The sequence below is a fragment of the Oncorhynchus masou genome, chromosome 7 (genome assembly GCF_036934945.1).
Source record: "Oncorhynchus masou masou isolate Uvic2021 chromosome 7, UVic_Omas_1.1, whole genome shotgun sequence".
Lineage (NCBI taxonomy): Eukaryota > Metazoa > Chordata > Actinopteri > Salmoniformes > Salmonidae > Oncorhynchus > Oncorhynchus masou.
The window spans coordinates 23797618-23820353 of record NC_088218.1 but is presented as its reverse complement, the minus strand read 5'-3'; the positions used below and the strand labels follow the sequence as shown (position 1 = coordinate 23820353).

Sequence of the window (22736 nt, the reverse complement as noted above, 5' to 3'; positions counted from 1 at the left end):
CAGTTTGCATTATTTCAGACAATGCAAAGCAGGAAAAGTTCTAATCTGGATATGAACTTGAAATGATAATTCTATTTCAGATGAGGCATCGCCAGAGGATGTAGCCGGAGGGATGTAGCCGGAGAGATGTAGCCGGAGGGATGTAGCTACAGCACAATGAGATATCTGATTAGTGCCGCTCTTCTGTTTATGACTTTGATTCTAAAATACTGTTCTCTGAAGACAACCTAAACTGAAGGACAAAGACGTTTAGAGGTGAAATGCGTATATACGTTTCACCAAAGGTGCTTCTTGGTCACCTTCGTGTCGTGTTCTTGCCTTCTTTTAAACAAATGAAATGGGATGAATATGGTCACTTGATCAGATTCAGATCGAGGAGGACATCTTAAACCTATTTTGGGGCCATGTCCCCATACAGACGTGTCCTGTATTGCAGAAACAGGAAAAGTGAGCAGAAGCTAAGACACACATACCAGTTGGATTACAAGCTATTCTACAGCGAGGACCCAAGGAGGATAAGCCTGTCTCTAATGTGCCGGTGCGTAAAGATATAAATAGAAAGACATCAAAAGACAACAAAAAAATAATGAGGCAGCTGTGTAATTGACAGAATAATAAACCAGTTGTTCATTTTTAAATGGTAAATATGCTTAAGCACTTTAAATCAAACCTCTTACTGTGTCCTTTGTTGGACCACCCTGTATGCAGTCAGTGTAAGTTAGGTTCAAAGTGCTGGAAGTCTAAGCCGGTGTCCTCCTCTTGTGTGCTAGGATATAACTAGGGTCCCGATTGTATTTCCTCGTGAGGTCACATGGTCAGGGAAAACGCATGGTCCTATGTCATATCAGAATGAGGAATGAATGTAGCTACTGACTTCACTTAAGACGGAACACAGTATTTCAATCATGTGAATCCGTGTAATGTTGTTGAGCCTAAGCTACTAAGATATTTAGGCAACAAACTGTTCCAACATATTTTTGTCCCAGGACTTGAGATGCCAAACTTTATATCTTCTGAATTTTGTAATGGATCCTGTTTTATTTTTGGAACAAAATATTAATATTTGATTAGGCCAAATACCACAGTGCGGACAGATACTTGCAAAAAGACTTGAGGTTTAAGTTATGCATAATTTAGTGGCATTTCTATTTGATGTTCATGAGTTCATCTTCAAAAGGCTAAGCCAGAAAAATACATTCTGAAAAACCTGTTAAATCAATCATAGGCTAAATTATGTATTTAAAGTATTGCTTTTTTATTTTGTTTATAATATGAGTAAAGTTGAAAGGGGTTTATAGACAGACCAGAATGGGTATCTAATGATTGAAGTAAAAATCTGAGTTACTGAATTGCCTACTGAAAATTTCAGCTGGTTGTAAGTACTCCTCAATATCACATCAGATACTGAAAGCCTTTCATTGAGCAATGTATTTTGTATAGAAACGGTCGACCCACAAAGATAAGGTCAAAATGTGGGTGAATTGCACATGATTCGACTGTGAACGGCAGTATACTTTAACAGCCAGTGTGTGACAGAAAAGTTAAATAAAAAATCAATCACAAAACACTAAGTTGACCACAGGTCAACGCCAACATGGTGCAGCTACAGCATTAGGTATAGAATAAAGTGTGTCTGTCTGTGTGTGTGTGTGTGTGTCTGTCTGTGTGTGTGTGTGTGTGTGAGCGTGTGTGCGTGAAAAACTGAACCTTATGATAGTGTTCAGTACTGTCTGTTTATGAACATGTTTATCAAGTTCAATCTACTGAATGTATCTGTGTTTTTGATGGAATGTCAAAGCAAGGCTCTAATTAGAGCACAAGAAATGAACAAGTATATTTTTTTTTTACAATGTCACATATTTCATATTTGTTCACAGGTCTGCACAAAAATGACGACAGTACACTTGATTCAGCACACAAACTTTTTATCCCCTCTTCTCCTTCCTTTCTTTCTTTGAAACGTATCCCGTTCCAGAGAGTGATTGAGTTTCAATTTGGCCCCGGCTTCAATGTGATGTGGAACACCTTCTCCCAGACCGGGCATCCGTTCTCAGAATCACAACTACTGTTATTTCCCCCTCTCCTTTCTGAGGGATATCCAATATTTTTCACCTTTTAATAGTTTGTCATCATTTTATCTTGGGAAGGAACACAGTGAGGAGTCAGAAATGGTCTGAGATTTGTAACAGTTTAGGCCTCTGTATATTTCTTATTGTTGTCAATGGGGCTGTACTGTTGAAGTCGGAAGATTACAAACACTTAGGTTGTCTTACATTACACATATCATATGTACAGTTGAAGTTTACATACAACTTAGGTTGGAGTCATTCAAACTCGTTTTTCAATCACTCCATAAGTTTCTTGTTAACAAACTATGGTTTTGGCAAGTCGGTTAGGACATCTACTTTGTGCATGACACAAGTCATTTTCCAACAATTGTTTACAGACAGATTATTTCACTTACAATTCACTGTATCACAAGTCCAGTGTTGACTGCCTAAAATGATGGCATGGCTTTAGAAGCCTCTGATAGGCTAATTGACATCATTTGAGTCAATTAGAGTTGTACCTGTGGATGTATTTCAAGGAAAACTCAACCTTCACACATAGTGCCTCGTTGCTTGACATCATGGGAAAATCAAAAGAAATCAGCTAAGACCTCAGAAAGAAAACTGTAGAACTTCACAAGTCTGGTTCATCCTGGGAGCAATTTCCAAACACCTGAAGGTACCACGTTCATTTGTACAAACAATAGTACATAAGTATAAACACCATGGGACCAAGCAGCCATCATACCTCTCAGGAAGGAGAGTTATGTCTCCTAGAGATGAACGTACTTTGGTGTGAAAAGTGCAAATCAATCCCAGAACAAAAGCAAAGGACCTTGTGAAGATGCTGGAAGAAACAGGAACAAAAGTATCTATATCCACAGTAAAACAAGTCCTATATCGACATAACCTGAAAGGCTGCACATGGGGACAAATATCATACCTTTTGGAGAAATGTCCTCTGGTCTGATAAACCAAAAATAGAACTGTTTGGCCATAATGACCAACGTTATGTTTGGAGGAAAAAGGGGGATGCTTGCAAGCCGAAGAACACCATCCCAACTGTGAAACACCGGGGTGGCAGCATCATGTTGTGGGGGCACTTCACAAAATAGATGACATCATGAGGAGGAAAATTATGTGGATATATTGAAGCAACATCTCAAGACATCAGTCAGGAAGTTAAAGCTTGTTCACAAATGGGTCTTCTAAATTTGTATTTAGTTATTTTACCAGGTAAGTTGACTGAGAACACATTCTCATTTGCAGCAACGACCTGGGGAATAGCTACAGGGGATGAATAAGCCAATTGTAAACTGGAGATTATTAGATGACAGTGATGGTTTGAGGGCCAGATTGGGAATTTAGCCAGGACACCAGGGTTAACACTCCTACTCTTACAATAAGTGCCATGGGATCTTCAATGACCTCAGAGAGTCAGGACACCTGTTTAACATCCCATCTGAAAGACAGCACCCTGCACAATCACTGCCCTGGGGTATTGGGATATTTTTTTAGACCAGAGGAAAGAGTGCCTCCTACTGGCCCTCCAACACCACTTCCAGCAGCAGCTGGTCTCCCATCCAGGAACTGACCAGGACCAACCCCACTTAGCTTCAGAAGCAAGCCAGCAGTGGTATGCTGTTGGCTTAATGGACAATGACCCCAAGCATACTTCCAAAGTTGTGGCAAAATGGCTTAAGGACAACAAATTCAAAGTATTGGAGTGGCCATCACAAAGCCCTGACATCAATCCTATAGAAAATGTGTGGGCAGAACTAAAAAGGCGTGTGAGAGCAAGGAGGCCTACAAACCTGACTCAGTTACACCAGTTCTGTCAGGAGGAATGGGCCAATATTCACCCAATTTATTGTGGAAAGCTTGTGGAAGGCTACCCAAAATGTTTGACCCAAGTTAAACAATTTAAAGGCAATGCTACAAATACTAATTGAGTGTATGTAAACTTCTGACTCACTGGGAATGTGATGAAAGAAATAAAAGCTGAAATAAATCATTCTCTCTACTATTATTCTGACATTTCACATTCTTAAAATAAAGTGGTGATCCTAACTGACCTAAGACAGGGATTTTTTGCTAGGATTAAATGTCAGGAATTGTGAAAAACTGATTTTAAATGTATTTGGCTAAGGCGTATGTAAACTTCCAACTTCAACTGTATATGACAGAAATATCTAAACACAAGCTCTCACAGTCTCACGTCAGAATTAGACATGAATCTATGTTTCTCAAGTGTCAAATTTCGAAGTTGTTCCAAATGTCAAATTTCAAAGTGTTTGTGGTAATAACTCAGGCTTTTGAAGGTTAGGGTTAAATTTAGCCATTAACTCTGAAATTCTAAGCTTGTGCATTAAGTCTGAATGGTTAAGGTAAGGGTTAAGGTTTGGGATAGGCTTCAAACTAAAATCTTAAAGACAACTTTATATTGCTGGATTTGGATATGCAACCTTTTGCACTAGAAGCAGATGCTTACACATTCCCCACTGCCAACGCCCTAGCAAAATTCAAATCTTCTTGAAGGTAACATCACTCACTGCTTCCCCTAGTGGCTAACACTGACTTGTTTCACAGGTGACCTGGCTGTCGAAACAATATTGAGACAGGCCCTCTCTGTGCTATGTCTAATATAAGCCTAGCTTTCTGACGTCATGATGGCGTTTCACAGTTCCACCCATAGCTTTGTTCTTACCTTCAGTCTGGGTTGTTTTAAAGGCTATATTTGTCAGCTATTTTTACCCACATGCAGCTCTAATTGGGTCTGATGACGTTTACATTTGTGCTGTGGGTTGTGAACAACGGCAATTTCCCATTCTCTGCAAGTTAATGAAAAAATGTAATATTCTTATTGTTCTTCTACAGTGTACAGTATTGTCGTTCATCTGATATATTGTTCAGTTCTACATGCTGAACAATCAAATCACTTCCATGTAAAATGAAATACATCAATAAGTGATGCAGCAGTCTTACTATGACGAGAAATGCGATTTTAGCGAGTTGAATACCCACTCACGTCCTCTCTTCCTCCATGTGCAGACAGAGTTCTATTGATAGTGATATCATTCGAATATTCATACTCTTTGTACACAGTGCAGATAGCGAATAACGGGCTGTCTGAAAGGCGCCTCACCTTTACCCCTTCATCTGTCTCATCTAATGGTCTTTTCTATAGGTCTGCCTGTTGTCCTTCCATCCCTCTATCCATCCCTGCACCCTGCCCTCCACTCCTCTTTCAATCCCCCTCTTTGATTTCTCTTTCCATCCCCCCAGCTCATGAATTGCATTTCCCCTTCAATCTACAGGAAGTATTTGATCTTTTAGCAGATTTATTTTATCAACATGACCTTGCTCTGTCTTTGCGGTGGCAGTTACAGTCATGAGCAGCGGCCGGACGGGGAGAGAGAAATAATGCCCCCTCCCTCCATCTTTCTCTCCATCTATCCCTCCCTCTGTCTATCCCTCTCTCCCTCCATCTTTCCCTCCATCTATCCCTCCCTACTGCCTCCCTCACACCAAACAAAAAAAAAGCTCCTGGCTTTATCGGTAAGCACTAGCCATGAGAACTCGAATTACCTCTGGATTGCGTCCTAATGGCAACCTATCCACTATGTAGTACACAGCTTTTGAACAGAGCCCTATTGGGCTTGGTCAAAAGCAGGGCGCCATCTAGACAATAGGGTGCCATTTGGGACAAAGTCCTGGTTTCAGTCTCAGCACCATTCAGCCATCATTCCATTTCACAGCACAGAGGAAGAGGATGCTCTTACAGCTTTTCTTTCCTCCACATAATTCTTTTGTCGAGTAGTTTCTTGTCTTAATTATAATTATGTCCTCGTTCCATAAGCTTTATATCTGAAATTGGACTGCTTAATTTAGCTCGTTTTGTCCTTGAGAGAGATATTGCAATCATTTTACTGTAGGGGGTGATGAAACATGGGAGGAAAAATGAATACCACAATTGCACCATCTCAAATCAAATGTTATTGGTCACATACACATATTTAGTAGATGTTATTGCGGGTGTAGCGAAATGCTTGTGTTCCTAGCTCCAACAGTGCAGTGGTATGTAACAATTCACAACAATACTCACAGATCTAAAAGTAAAAGAATGGAATTAAGAAATATATAAATATTAGGACGAGCAACGTCGGAGTTGCATTGACTTAACTACTGTGATGGCCTTGAGATAGAAGATGTTTTTCAGTCTCTCAGTCGCAGCTTTGATGCACCTGTACCGACCTTGTGTTCTGGATGGTAGCAGGATGAACAGGCCGTGGCTCGGGCGGTTGATGTCCTTGATGATCTTTTTGGCCTTCTTGTGACATCGGGTGCTGTACGTGTCCTGGAGGGCAGGCAGTGTGTCCCCAGTGATGCATTGGGCAGACCGCACCACCCTCTGGGGAGCCATGCGGTTACGGGCGGTGCAGTTGCCATACCAGGCGGTGATGTCCTCAATAGTGCATCTGTAAAATGTGTGAGGGTCTTAGGGGCCAAGTCAAATTTCTTCAGTCTCCTGAGGTTAAAGAGGCGCTGTCACGCCTTCTTCACCACACTGTCTGTGTGTGTGGACTACTTCAGATGATCAGTGTTGGGTACACCGAGGAACTTGAAGCTTTTTCACTTTCTTACTCTTACATTAGAACTTGTTATGATGTGTTGTAAGTGGGTACACAGAGGCTATAATGCTTAAGGGGTCCAAATGATTCAGATTTTATGCCATTTACACTCATAGCTATATTGGTCTCATTGAATCTCCATGTAATCAAGAGTTATCATATTGTACATTGCCATGGGCAGTTATTGGTACCAGACTGCTAGCATCTACCTTAACATCATACAGTGGGTCATATTGAATAAGGGTAGTGTGTCTTGGAGTATTGATTTAATGAGACTCAACAACATTGGTTGGGCTTTCACAGACATGGTGCTACTATTGAGTCAGTCAGACCTGATTCTGTCTCTTCTGTGTTTAAACCATGAAGAAAAATGTTTACCCGCCACACTCGTGTTATTACCGACATCTCCACATCTCACCCACCGCTTATACATTATCTCCACTTCATCGTTTAAACAGTCCATCACCCACCCACCCACCCACACACACACAGACTCACACACACCCACCCACACACACACCCACACACCTACTCCTGAACGACACGATAGAGCCAATGTTTTTCTCTAGAGAGCGTAACCCGTCTAATGCACATTATATATAACCATAAGCAAGACTAAAGGAGCAGGGAATTTGTGCTGACAAGCCAGTAAGGAGGAGTATGTGTGAGACTAGGGAGAATTCCTATTGTTCTGGTATTCTGGGGCCTTGGGAAATAAGTGCTGACTGTTTGAAGTGGTTGCACAGGAAGAATTGAACTCTGGGGACTGTGCTTAAAGTGTAGAGAGATACAGACAGAGGCTATCTAGCTCTAGCTAATAATATAAGCGTATATATACACAACAAGTTTATTATTAAAGTCACAACATGATAAGGTTATGTACGTGGATGGACCCTTAGGGGGGATAAACTGGGCTCTCTATTTGAATACATTAACTGGTTGAAAATACTGCTGTAAATTAGGATGTAGACATTATTAAAATAACTAATTGAAATAATTTTCTGCTTCAGACAAGAAAATATGCAATTAATCTGAAATAATTAAAACATACATTTTTGTAATTTCAGAGGACAATAGTCTTCATGTGGTCTCCTGTGCTGTTTCAACTCGGTCCCAACAGAGTCCTCCATCCTATTACCTTACATGTACCTTACAGGAGGCTCCATATGTGGGCATCGTTGGCAGGACAGCAGACAAGGCAGACGATTAATCGGTCCAATGTGTTCTCCTTCTCCAGGATCCTGTCTGGCACGTTTAGGATGTTGAGCCATCAAACTGCAATCTAGTCAGGCCACAACAATTAAACCACAATTAAACCACACATGCCCTATTCATCTAAATGTGGGACACTGGCTTCATTCTTTATAACACAAAATGACTTGTCACAGCAAAGAGAAGAGCCATGGCTGAAGAACAATAATAACACAGGTGTTCATCTCTAAGGGTTTGGAGGCTCAACATTGCAATTAGTGAGAGTGTGTATAATATACAGTATGCTGAACAAAAATATAAATGCAACATGTAAAGTGTTGATTACACTTCATTATTTCTCTCGAATGTTGTCAACCTGGCTGATTAAACAGAATGATCATTACACAGGTGCACCTTGTTCTGTTGTCAATAAAAGGCCACTGCAGTTTTGTCACACAACACAATGCCACAGATATTTCAAGTTTTGAGGGAGCGTGCAATTGGCATGCTGACTGCAGGAATGTCCACCAGAGCTGTTGCCAGATAATTTAATGTTAATTTTTCTACCGTAAGCCACCTCCAATGACGTTTTAGATAATTTGGCAGTACATCCAACTGGCCTCACAACTCTAGACCACGCCAGCCCAGGACCTCCACATCCGGCTTCTTCACTGTGGAATTGTCTGGGGGGGTGATTCTGATTGGCTAGGGCTGGCTCCCCAGTGTGGGGGCCTGGCACCCAAGTGGGCGGGTCTATGCCCACCCAGGCCCACCCATGGCTGCAGTCCTGCCCAGTCATGTGACATCCATAGATTAGGGCCTACTGAATTTATTTCAATTTACTGATTTCCATATATGAACTGTAACTCAGTAAAATCTTTGAAATTGTTGCATGTTGCATTTATATTTGTTTTCAGTATAGTTGGGTCAGCCAGTCCAATAATACAAAGGGGACTAGGTCTCCCTCAGCCTGTCCGCCCCCCTCACTCTCAGCGACTGACACACATGATCCGAACCCACATCCAGCAAAGAGAGTGTCAGGATTTGGCCAGGGTTGTTCCGGGTTTTGGTCAGTAGATGTCCCCATTGTGCCTTTTGTCCCTATGTTTTTCCCTTGATCCCCATTATTATTTGCACCTGTGTCTCGTTTCCCCTGATTGTATTTAAACCCTTTGTTTCCCTCAGTTCTGTGCTCTGTGTTTGTATGTTAGCACCCTGCCCTAGTGTTCTGTGTGCTCTTGTCGATTCCGGGTGAAGTTCTTGTGGTATTCTGTTTTTTGCTTTTGTTTATTTTTGGTGATTTTCTTTTGAGGTCTTTTTGTGTTTTTCCTACCACCTTTTGGATTTGCCATTTTTTTGTATTTTAGGATTTTTTCTTTATTAAATACACCGTCTTAAGTACTGCTGTGTCTGCCTCATCTTCTGGGTTCTGCTGTCTATTCGTGGCTCAGTTGGTTAAGTGACTGTTTCTCACTCCGGAGACCCAGGTTCGTAACCGGGTCCTGACAGAGAGTTCCTCCAGTCAGTGACGGACTTACCATTGGACAAATATATATGATTAATTATATTTTTTTTAAATATGGGAACTCAGTTGGGGTCTCAACTTACTGTTGCAAGTTAGAATAGTAGAAAACACAAGGTTGCAATTTCATTTTTTTTTTTATATTGCATCAGCAGTTTTCCTCTTATAATGTCAGTCACTGACAGTCACTAAATTAGCCCATTTCAGCTACCATTTTACAGATTGGTAGGTAAATTAGTTTGGGAGGTAAACCAGCTTTCTAAACCTTGTAGTAATCATGGCTGAATTACTGACCGGGCATGAAGGGAACCTCCAGGGGGCCCCCCTAAATGTTTTGGGGGGGCCCTGACCTCCAGGAGGCCATCGTCGATTTTGATAGTCAACCAGATATCGTATGAACATACTGTACATTAAAACGCAGTATCATATGATGCAAAATGCATCATACAGGGATGATTTCTGTATTTTGAAATTTACATATCTTGAATACTTGATTGCTGACAAGCTAAACATTTTGGGACTATGTCAACAATGGGCTAATGAATCAATTATTAAAATATAAACTCAGCAAAAAAGAAACGTCCTCTCACTGTCAACTGCGTTTATTTCCAGCAAACTTAACATGTGTAAATATTTGTATGAACATAACAAGATTCAACAACTGAGACATGAACTGAACAAGTTCCAAAGACATGTGACTAACAGAAATAGAATAATGTGTCCCTGAACAAAGGGGGGGTCAAAATCAAAAGTAACAGTCAACATCTGGTGTGGCCACCAGCTGCATTAAGTACTGCAGCGTATCTCTTCCTCATGGACTGCACCAGATTTGTCACCTGCAAGTTCCTGGACATTTCTGGGGGGAAATCACCCTCAGATCAAACAGGTCTCAGAAGTGCTCAATGTGATTGAGATCCGGGCTCTTCGCTGGCCATGGCAGAACACTGACATTCCTGTCTTGCAGGATATCAAGCACAGAACGAGGAATATGGCCTGTGGTATTGTCACGCTGGAGGGTCATGTCAGGATGAGCCTGCAGGAAGGGTACCACATGAGGGAGGAGGATGTCTTCCCTGTAACGGACAGCATTGAGATTGTCTGTAATGACAACAAGCTTGGTCCGATGATGCTGTGACACACCGCCCCAGACCATGACGGACCCTCCACCTCCAAATCGATCCCACTCCAGAGTACAGGCCTCAGTGTAACGCTCATTCCTTCGATGATAAACTTGAATCCGACCATCACCCCTGGTGAGACAAAGCCGCAACTCGTCAGTGAAAAGCACCTTTTGCCATTCCTGTCTGGTCCATCGAGGGTGGGTTTGTGCCCATAGGCAACGTCGTCGGTGATGTCTGGTGATGTCTGGTGAGGAACTGCCTTACAACAAGCCTACAAGCTGTCAGTCCAGCCTCTCTCAGCCTATTGTGGACAGTCTGAGCACTGATGGAGGGATTTTGCGTTCCTGGTGCAACTCGGGCAGTTGTTGTTGCCATCCTGTGCCTGTCCCCCAGGTGTGATGTTCGGATGTACCGATCCTGTGCAGGTGTTGTTACACGTGGTCTGCCACTGCGAGGATGATAAGCTGTCCGTCCTGTGTCCCTGTAGCACTATCTTAGGCGTCTCACTGTACGGACATTGCAACTTATTGCACTGGCCACATCTGCAGTCCTCATGCCTCCTTGCAGCATGCCTAAGGCACGTTCATGCAGATGAGCAGGGACCCTGGGCATCTTTCTTTTGGTGTTTTTCAGAGTCCGTAGAAAGGCCTCTTTAGCGTGCATGTTCATTAATTGTTTCCATGTGTTTGATGCCATTCCATTTGCTCCATTCCAGCCATTATTATGAGCCTTCCTCCCCTTAGCAGCCTCCACTGAAATGCATGTGCCAGATGTGCAGGAGCTTGGAGGGATTTGTAGTCTTGCATGTCTACTTTGATGCTAATAGTATTTTCGAATCTGAGAGTAAATTGAGCCGAATATATTGATAAAAGTCACCTTGTCAGAGAGAGATTTACAGAGTTATCAAAACGTCACGCCAGGGAAAGCCACGAAACACATACCTTGTTTGAAGTGGTTCTAAAATCCTCTATGTAAAAAAAAACATCTGTTTTTGCTGGGTTTTATGGGTATTATGACTTGCCCCATGTCCACTGTGGGGCTAGAGTTTTAAGAGTGTTTAACATTTTAAAGTCATAAAGCGTAAATGCGTGGCTCGCAACGGGCCCAAGACCGCAGCGTGTTTGTCTGAAGCCGGAACACATGCGCTGGAAGATACCGGGACAAATATGCATTATTGTAGCTCAGCTGCTTCTATAGACGTCAAAGTATAATTTGTTCAGTAGACATTCCACTTTTTATTGCACAAACACAAACCAGACCATGTATCCCAATGTTTTCTCACAGGTTTAGTCAATTTCAACGGATAGTTTTGTAAATCGTTGTAGGCTTTTATTTTGAAACAGCGCGGAAACCCCGGAAGTAAAGCACGGATCTAGCACTTCTTTACATTGTCATCGTATTTGTAAAGCAGTGCAGAATAAGCGTTTTAGTTTACTGCAATTGTTTCTAAAACCATAATCCCACCATAAACGGTAAGGAAGCTTTTTTTTATGTGTGTGTAGATAAACCTTGAACGCTCCACTTGTTATTAACGTGCAGGGGGACTTGTTGTAGTTTGCAGTATTAGTTCGACTGCCTCTGTAATGAGTGAATAAGCCTACTACGTATGTTGTTCAGCCTAGCCTACTACAGTTTCCCACATCAGATTTACTAGTGCTGCCTGCCCCATTCAGTTATCTAGCTACAAAATTCCACTGTGCCAATATGGATTTGATTAGGCTTTTACACGATATTTCACTGGTGAAGTTACAGTAGCTATTGTTACTCCGTAACAGCTATGTTTGTCAATCAACCTCATAGTTTATTCAATGAATAATGCTATCTATGTTCTCTTTATAGAGATGACAGTGCCAGTGGTGAACCTTTCTTTTGCTGCGTGTGGATTCCTGGGTATCTACCAACTGGGCGCATGTGGAGCCATCCTGAGACATGGAGACAAGCTGGTGAGCTCTCTCAGGGCATGTGCCGGGGCATCTGCTGGAGCTCTGGTGGCTGCAGTGATGGTCACTGCTCCAGACAAACTACAGGTAAGATAGTAAGGTCTTCATCATCATCATCAGCCTATTCTTCTTTCTTCTATTTCTTGTACATTTCCGTTGTGTTTAGGCTGCTGGTTGATGCATTTGGTCTTTTTCCAATAGAGTGTCAAAGAGTTTACCTTCAGATTTGCGAAAGATGTCAGAAGCCAGAGGTTTGGAGCTGTGACTCCTGGATATAACTTCATGCTTACACTCAGGTAGTCACTAACTCTGAGAGAGCTATACACTGAATATACCAAGATTAGGAACACCATAGTATTGAGCTGCACCCACCTCTACAAGTTGTCAAAAGCATAGCCCATGTTGACTACAGTGCTTCTCACAGTTGTGTCAAGTTGGCTTCATGTCCTTTAGGTGGAGAAAAAAAACATCCATCTTTAACCGGTCTCCTCCCCTTCATCTACACTGATTGACGTGGATTTAATAAGTGACATCAATAAGGGATCATAGCTTTCACCTGGATTCACCTGGTCAGGCTTATGTCATGGAAAGAGCAAGTGTTCTTAATGTGTTGTATACTCAGTGTATAGAACAGTCATATTCAGATGCATGTGCACAGGCGGACAGGCGGAAACACAGAGCCAGTTGGTTGGGTTGAATGGGAATAAGTGTTCACAATGCGTTGTACACCGTGTATTTCTTTGCGTTGAAGCCATGTCTCGATAACTGGGTGTGTCAATCATTTTTTCATTTGTAACACCTTTATAATAAATGCTATTCATTTGTGGGAGTAAATTAAACCTAAGGCTATAGAACTGAACAATGGTTGCGTTTGTATCTTCATTAAGTGCACGCATTACACAGCCAACAGATTGTGCAATAAGTGCAAGTTTTATTATAGAGCCGTACAGTGTTGTTAAATTCATTATTAAAAACATGACAAAAAAGTATCTGTCCCTTTGTTCTCCCCAGGGAGGGAATCGAGGAGTTTCTGCCTGGCGATGCCCACATTAAAGCAGGCAATCGCCTTCACATCTCTATAACACATTCAAAAAGTGGCAAGAACACCATCGTGTCCAGCTTTGCCTCCAGGGAGGACCTCATAAAGGTAGCCGGCCACAAGCCTGAGCAGTTTATATTACTGTACCTTGGCTTTAACACAAAATGTTGTCGCAAATGTTTGAGGAGCCATTGTTTTCCCCCTGATACACTGCATTGTTGGGTCAGTTCTGTGTTTTAGCCAGTCAAGTGACAGAGCAATGCATTTCTAACAATATGTGTGGGTCGAGGAACCTTTACAAATCTCTTTCACTACATATTTTAGGATTAGGTCTGACCTAGCCTTTGCTTCTTTTAATTTAAGGCACTCTTGGCCAGTAGTTTTGTGCCCGTCTATGCTGGAATCAAACCGGTGGAATGGCAAGGTCAGGTAATAACTTGAACTGCATCTCAAACTCAACCCATGGATGTTATCCATTACGAGCTTACTGTTACTTTTTTGTTTGTTTATAACTGAAAATCTATCAACTTAACTGTAACACACATCCTTCAGAAATGGATTGACGGGGGATTCACGGATAGTCTCCCCATCCTGCCAGAGGGACGTACCATCACAGTCTCCCCCTTCGCAGGTCCCCAAGACATCTGCCCAAAACACAGAGGGCTCATGAACCTCCACCTCAAACTGGCCAACATGGACGTAATGGTGAGTATGATCACCGTTTGATTACATATTCACAGGGATAGACAGTACACATCTTCAATAAGTGTGTATTGCATTCATTGTATGGTTTTGCACATAATTTTGCCTGGACAGTTCTTTTGCAGTATTTAAATTGCTTCGATTTTGTAGATATTTTTGTTGATGTTTTGTGTTGTTTTTATCCCTCAGTTTTCCAAGGAGAACATCATCAGGTTAAACCAGTCCTTATTCCCTCCATTAGAGGAAAGGATGAACCAGTATTGTAAAGAGGGTCATGACGATGCAGTGAGGTTTCTGAAGAACGAAAACTGGATCCAGTAGTGTTGTATTTCAATTGAGTATTCTTTTTAATTATAGTGTTTTTTCTTGTAAATATGGTGTAATCACATTATTTATTTTAGATTTTTTTAAAGTGTGTAAAATAAAGAAAATACAATAATTCAAGTAAAATGTATAATTTTCTCTTTGCAAATCCACTGTAGCCCATGAAATCAACAGTAATAGCTACTCTATAATCCGAGGAGACGTTGGAATATCAGCCAACTGCATGTAACTATATATCTCAAGTGAGGTAACTAGGTGAAAATCAGTCTTTGAACACGCCTCACCATCAATTTCCAGCAGCGATCCATTACCCCTGAGCCAGCAGTGGCAGGCGGTGGGGAAATCAGTAGGGCACTTCACGGAAGTACATAATAGAACGGGCAGTGGCGTCACGCTAACCTAGCGGAGGTCCTTCATCTCCTCCAGGACAAGAATGGAGTACCCCTTTGATGTTACCATAGAAATGGTTGTTTGAACTCTGCACGTTCTTCTCTCCACCTGAGGAACCATTTAACTTCCTCCGGTCCTCGGGTATCGGCGTGCACTGTGTTCAAGAGATCTTCTTTCCCCCCCCCCGGTGGTTGAACTCACACACACTCACTACACACACCTCCCTCCGGATCTTCTGAGGATACTTATTCTTCATGCCTGGGTAGAAACCAAGGCAAAATGTGCTCTGTTTAAATGACTCGCGGTCTTCAAATCCAGTAGCAATTGCTGACATAGTCTAACCCCAAAACATTGAAGAACCGTATCTGCATCTATTAACACGACAAGGCTGAATTATCATAACTACTTACCAAATGTGACTGATAGAAGCATAATTGTCCAAAAAGGCTTGGATGAGTTGAAATAAATCACGTTTAGCACTGTACACTCGTCAGCATGAGGGCAAAGAGCTGATCTGTACACTAAAAGCTGAGATTTAGCTTGATCAGAAACCACATAATGACTGTGTAAACATTTTTGTCCAATCATAAAAATATCTGTTATGTCACAATCAGTGTTTCAATGAATTGTACATCAGTTGTACATCACAAACTAGGCCATACAGTCCTGTAAGTAAACAGGATTTACCATCCACACACTGAAGTGAAGTAACCATGGTGTTTTCCTACCGCTATCCAGCCTCCCTGCTGTTGTTAATAATTAGCCCAATTTTTTGTCCACAGTTGTAATTAACACCTGGGGACATAGATTCCCTGGCGTATGGTTTAATATTGTTTAGGTTTCCTCTGAGGAAAACTGCTGCGCTCCACTTCTCTGGCGTCCGAGAGCATAGAGGCTGGGCTGGATGTGACGGACCAGTGGCCAAGCCGACACACGGGAGCTACGTCCCAAATGGCACTCTAAATAGTGCACCACTTTTGACCAGAGCCCTGGCCACTGGTCAAAAGTGGTGCACAATGTAGGGAATAGGGTGCCATTTGGGAAGCAGGCCCGAGTCAAAGATAAGATAAAGAGCTGGCTTCTATCACTGCCAAACTCTCTGTTGTGGATGGATCCAATAATGATCAGCCACCGTGATTACAGGGCCATGGATGGAGGAAAATAATTAGATTTATACACAATGTCAGAATATCAGTCAAGTAGAATATCAGTCAAGTAGAATATCAATCCCAGTTCTAGTGATAGTGGCTGTCGTTCTGTAGTTGGTGCTGGTAGTTATTAGTAGCAACAGTAGTGCTGTTGTAGCTGGTACCCCACCTAAATCAGACCATTAATCATTTACACCAGAAAAATGTGTTGAAACAAATGAACACATGGTAATAACAAAATAACACATGGCATAAAATGCAACGGGTGTGTGGGAATGCGCACACAAAAAAATCAGAATTCAGCATCCATCATATAAATGACTAAGCAGGGGAGAGAGCACTCCTTAATATTCAGAGATTTGCTAATGGCAGTTGGTGACAAATAGACTGCTGGATATAGAGTTAACGGGAGACTAAGATACATATTAACTAAACGTCACTGAAATCTGAGATCAAATGAAGAGCTAAGCTTAAAGCTAGTCTGGGTGATGAAGATTTACGGCTGGCTGTGGCCACAGGGGGATGAGCCATGTGTGGCTCAGGGACTCTGGCTGACTCTGTACTGACTGTTGGCATTAGACACGGCAGCTCTACTGAACATCTTAATACAGCTCTATTCGTTAATACAGCCGTTTCTTTTCATGTCGGTTGCCCACTCAGTTCCATTGCTTCTTGGATGTGCAGATGCCTTTTACAGAGACCCTGTAGTGTCTAAATGATGAACAGTGATTAAATGATCATCGGTAACCTACAAGGGTAACACAGGGTTATTGTAGCACCCCGGAGGATAAAACTAGAAATTCTCCAACTTGAGTTGGACCCTTGTGTTAATCAGTGCACTGAGTTGCTGGCCTCAACAATCACATTTGATTCATATTGCTACCTTTTTTTTTCTCTCTTTTTTTTTTACAAATACATTTGTCACAAAGTGCACAATTTACTGTATGTTTTTCTGGTGTTCCTGAGAGGACAAATACTAAAAAGTCTGTTATTACGGATCACCCAGTGAGGTCACACACACACACACACACACACACACACACACACACACACACACACACACACACACACACACACACACACACACGTAAAGTAGATCCAGGTTACTTCTACCAACAAGTCCAGTTAAAATGGGGGTATTTTCCCTGCCGTTTGTCTCTCTCTGATTTTCTGGATTGTTTTTTTTCTCATTTTGTCTGTCATAGTTGAAGTGTACCTATGATGAAAATTACAGGCCTCTCTCATCTTTTTAAGTGGGAGAACTTGCACAATTGGTGGCTGACTAAATACTTTTTTGCCCCACTGTATAATAGTTGTATCTTTATCAATGTTTATTATGAGTATTTCTGTAATTTGATGTGGCTCTCTGCAATATCACCACATGTTTTGGAACTACTGAACGTAACGCGCCAATGTAAACTCTGATTTCTTTATATAAATATGAACTTTATCAAACAAAACATACATGTATTGTGTAACATGAAGTCCTATGAATGTCATCTGACGGAGATCATCAAAGGTTAGTGATTCATTTTATCTCAATTTCTGCTTTTTGTGACTCCACTCTTTGGCTGGAAAAATGTCTGTTTTTCTGTGGCTTGGTGGTGACCGAACATAATCGTTTGTGGTGCTTTCACTGTAAATCCTTTTTGAAATCAGATACTGTGGCTGGATTAACGAGAATTTTATCTTTAAAATGGTGTAAAATACTTGTATGCTTGAGGAATTTTAATTACGAGATTTTTGTTGTTTTGAATTTGGTGCCCTGCACCTTCACTGGCTGTTGCGGGGGGGTCCCGCTAACCCTAACCCCAGTCCTAGACAGGTTACCTTGCTTACAAAAAACATTGGAATTCTTAATCATAATTAGCAGCACTGTTACAGTAATTAAATTGCATTCTTAAAACTATTACATTGGAAATGTGGACTTACTGTTGGGAGGCTGCCACCTGACAACGTTGAGGTAGGCGTTACAGTAATGGAAGAGAAACTCGTGCTTTGATCTCTCAACTTTCCCCTGCAGCAGGGGTATGAGGTCATGACCGTCTATCACTCTAGGAAGAGAAGACACACACAAACACACACACACACAATAAATTATCTCTGAGACACAGAAATGGAGCATGCTGTAGGAATGATCCTTTGCGTAGGCAGAGAGACCTCAAAGGCCCTTGAAAACCTTTGATCAAAGGTTTAGATCAGCCTGATCCGTTTCTTCATTAGCTGAGATTTTTTCTAGCAGGTCCCTTTTGACACCTATTGTGAATATAATGTCTCTAGTTAGGGGGTGATTCAGAGCACTGAGAGTGCATACAATTTCTATGGTGACCTAGATTCCAAACGCTGTAGTTTTGACTGACAGACGAGGCTGCTCGAAAACCCTTCTAGTGCTTTGGACTTAACCATAGGAATAAAAGTACTTGAACCAACAATGTCCCTTAGACCTCAGCAATTTCACAGCACTCACCTGTCCCCCAGTGCTGTCCCTCCGGCTAGCTTCACCACAGTAGGGAAGATGTCCATGTTGCTGGTGGGTTCATCAATGTCTTCCCCTGCAGGTAACATCCCAGTCCAATGGAGAAGTCCTGGGACTTGGATCCCTCCCCTCCCAGTTGGTGGATTTCCCTACTGCTCAGAGACCGATCGAAGCACTTTCTGAGGACTGAGAATATGGGAAGTCCTTTATCACTCGACTGAAATATAAGACTTACCAGAACCTTTCATGGAAACGCCTCGTCTCTTATGCATGAGGACATTTTGATAATCTGAGCAATTTATCTAGTAATCTACTATTCTATTCTATACATTGACTGGTTCTGACTTCCCATTTACATTCCTATTAATATACCCTACTAAACCACCGCAGATGCAAACTAAAGCCTCTCTGCACCTGCACTTCTTAGGTTGAGTATTTTTACTCCTATAAAAAAAAAGTAACCTATTAACGAAAAATATTGTTTTCACCGAAAATTTGACATCTGGCTGTTCGGCCTCTGTTGACCTGTTCTTTTGAAGCTGTTACAGACTGTACTTTTCTATATGCCATTCCAGCCTCTGCACCTCCCCCCGGACTGTGATCTCCTCAAGGTGCACCAGCTGGTCTGAGGTCAGGTAAACCAGTGTGTTCTCCCTCAGGTTCAACCGGTCCAGAGTCTGCATGAGCTGACCTACGAACAGATGTTATGAAACAGGACATAATAGGTCAAATCCAATCAAATCTTCCAACCTTTTAAATATAATTAGTGTGGACATTTCAAATCTTGCAACCTTATAACTTATTGGACATAAAAAAAGAAAGCCATACAGCAATATAGAGTAAATATCAAGTCTTACCTACACTCCAGTCTACTTCCTGGATGGCGTTTCCATAGATACCGTGCTGACTGGTCCCCTGAAAGGCTGGCGATGCAAACATGGCCGTGTGCACTTGGATGAAGGAGAAGAACAACAGGAAGGGTAGTGCAGAGTTCCTGTCAAAATAGTAAACACACACGGTGTAAATGGAAGAAAATAATTGTATGACAACAATGGAAACTACCGTGTACAGTATGCTTTCATTTTACAGACACAGTCACCTAAGTCACCAACCCTTTACACACACTTTCCTTCCATGCCCTTTAGAGTTTCTTCCCACATGCAAGACAATAATAAACAATAATCAAACACACTCACGCACACAGAAACACTTGATTTGGCTTCTATTCTGTTTCAATCTATCATGTAGTAGGGGAAATATAAATTTAAAACTCAACACACACCTTTCTCAAAAGTTCTGTGCTTCATCTGTCATTCTCTGGGTCAAGTTCTCTGAGAAATAGGGCTGCTCGACCACCTCCCGGTTCCTCATCAGAAAGCAGCTGAAGTCGGGGAAGTTGGCAACGAACGTACCATAGATGGCCACCACGGCGCCCACCAACACCACCACCCTCAGCACCAGCTTCCTCCACACGGTGACCACGCCCCTTGCATGCAGAAAGGTCACGGTAGCCACACCCACTCCCAGGGTCTTGTAGGGTAGAGTTGAGAATATGTGCTATCCTATATCCCTGAGGGACAACTTTCTTTGGTAGCTAAAAGGTCAAACAAACTACATACAACAAACGACATTAAAACTAGTCTGGCTACCAGTCTGTTTATGCCATCATGCCAACTCCTTATCACTTTGTTTGGCTTGACAATGACAGCAATGGAGTTGGCAAGAGCAGAAACAGATCCGTGACCGCATGCTACACCAGGATACATAAATAAAAGTTCAAATACGCAACGCAACACTGTAGTAAAAAGCATGAGTTGAAGCACACCCCAAAACGGCCGTAGAGGTGCTGACTAATGGAGAGTAAACTGTAGACAAATCTAATGTATTGAGAAAGACCTTTTTACATCAGCAGATGTCACAAAGTGCTATTACAGAAACCCAGCTTAAAACCCCTAACAGCAAGCAATGCAGATGGAGAAGACACTCTACACACGCTCCCAACCATTTAAAAAAAGGTTCAACCTAAACAGTGTATGTATTGGACACTGCACATCACCTTGAAGGGTGTGTGTGCTTGGGCATTGGTAAAGATGAAGCCGCGGCCGGGCTGACAGTCCCGTCGTTTGGTCAGGGTTATACCGTAGAAGTGGTCGAAGCCGTGAGCACCGGGGTGGTGACAGTAGTCGTCGTTCCTCTCACAGTTAAGACCACGGTGCCATTTTCCTACAGTGGAGAGAAGGGGCAAGTGATGAACCATATAAACGGGCAACTTTAAGGCATCTTCAAAGAACAACGACCTTGAAAGACAACACATAACGTGTTTCAAGCAGTGGAGGAAAAAGGCTGATGATGGAAATGATTACATGTAATCATATGTCAACATGGGTTACCGAAAAGCCTGTGAGGCATGTTGCATGTCAAAGACGTTGAACGTCAACTCACATGTAAATGTACTTTGTCTGTACAACCATTGAGAAGCCAATAACGAGTATGAAAGCTATTACACAGTTCAAATCAATCATGTCGCTGATACAGTCAGAATTGAAAAAAAACCTTCAAACAACAAAACAGACACATCGCTGCAACCAATCAAATTATCTGTCACTGCTTCTGCGTGTTCCCTATTCCCAAAGTGTATTGATACAGACTCATGACGATAATACATGGGTTATATGTAGAGTTTTTCATGGACCTAAAGACGCTTGAATAGTAAGAAAGGAGAGAACTTTGGCTCACCTATGAGAGCAGTCTCGTAGCCCTGCCGTTTGGCGACCTTGGCAAAGGTGACTTCTTCTTTGGGAAGACCGCCAGATGCAGCAGAGATGATATACACCCCCTAACTGTCCCAAGACAAAAATAGGATCAAAAACTGATGTGAAATCACAAAGTGGGGAGAGTAACAAAGTATAAAATTATACAGTGGAGTGATGATGTACTTTTCATCCTGCTGCATTGTGGTCAACATGCTAGTTATCCTGTTCTATGAACTGTTCTCTCCACATAGCCTAAACTAATGCATCCCTAACAACACATAATACTAGTCTGTTAAGTGATCTAATTATAGTACTTGGCAAAGCTTTGTGTCATACCCCAGGAGGATATGCTACACATTGAGCTCTTGTTGTTGTTGTGTGGTATATTGTATTGCTATTGTGTTACTATTTGGACTATTTCACAGTAAAGTCTACGCCCGTTCGGCGCATGTGACTTATAACATTTGATTTGTTGTTTATGACTCGCCTCACCGGATCGTATTGGGTATCAGCCCGTCAGGAAGGCTGCCCTGCTGGGCGTACAGAGGGGGGCCGCAGCGATGTGCTGCGTCAGCATCAGCCCCTCCTGAGTCAGCATGTCAATGTTGGGGGTCCTGCAGACACAACAACACAACACATTACCACCCAGCTGGGCTCATCATCTGGAAAGATACGTTTTAGTCGTGTTTTAAAAAGGTGAGCACAGAGCACAGCGAGAATTAGAAGTCAGAATAAAAAAAGAATAGAATCGAATGTTGTCTTCCGAGGATGTACATTTTTGTTTGGAATCACAACGACAAATGAGAAGTATATATGTAATGCAGGAAAGCCATGCTTAGAAACATGGGAAAGAACATAAAAAAGGCTGTTGCAGTTTATATCACTGTAACTTAGCGCAAGGTTGTGTTCCCACTATCTACAATCGCCAAGTCATCGACCCTAATCAGGACAAAATGCGGCCTTTTGTCAAACAACAACAGTAGATCTAGACAACATGGGATCCATGGGGACCTCATTTTTCAAGTTAACACTGGAGAAGCAAAGACAGAGGCACCACGAGAAGATTGGATAGGGTCAAACGCTTTAAGTTCCTTGGCATGTACATCACTGAGGACCTGAAATGGTCTCGGCACACCGACATCGTGGTGGCTGAAGAAATTCGGCAGGGCCCCTAAGACCCTCACAAACTTCTACAGATGCACCATTGTGAGCATTCTGTTGGGCTGCATCACCACCTGGTAGGGTAACTGCTCTGCCCTCAACTGCATTATGGCTCTCCAGAAAGAAGGTAGTGCGGGCAGTCCAACGCATTAGCAGGGGCACGCTGCTTGCCCTCCAGGACATCTAAGGCACCCGGTGTCAAAGTAAAGGCCAATAAGATCATTAAGGACCTTAGCCATCCAAGCCACGGACTGTTCTGTCGGCTCCCGTCCGGGGCATCAAAGCTAAGA

The 22736-nt window shown here is 42.2% G+C and overlaps 1 protein-coding gene and 1 pseudogene across 1 annotated transcript; one reads left to right on the top strand and one right to left on the bottom strand.

Annotated features, from left to right (window-relative positions):
- Positions 1–7623: 7623 nt before the first annotated feature.
- Positions 7624–22426, bottom strand: LOC135543084 (steryl-sulfatase-like; annotated as a pseudogene).
- On the top strand, positions 11872–14638 carry pnpla4 (patatin-like phospholipase domain containing 4). The gene is made up of 7 exons (XM_064970908.1): positions 11872–11985; positions 12353–12540; positions 12655–12749; positions 13465–13600; positions 13856–13921; positions 14045–14197; positions 14384–14638. The coding sequence occupies exons 2-7, from the start codon at positions 12355–12357 to the stop codon at positions 14513–14515; spliced, it is 768 nt and encodes a 255-aa protein (XP_064826980.1). The 5' UTR covers positions 11872–11985; positions 12353–12354; the 3' UTR covers positions 14516–14638.
- Positions 22427–22736: the final 310 nt, after the last annotated feature.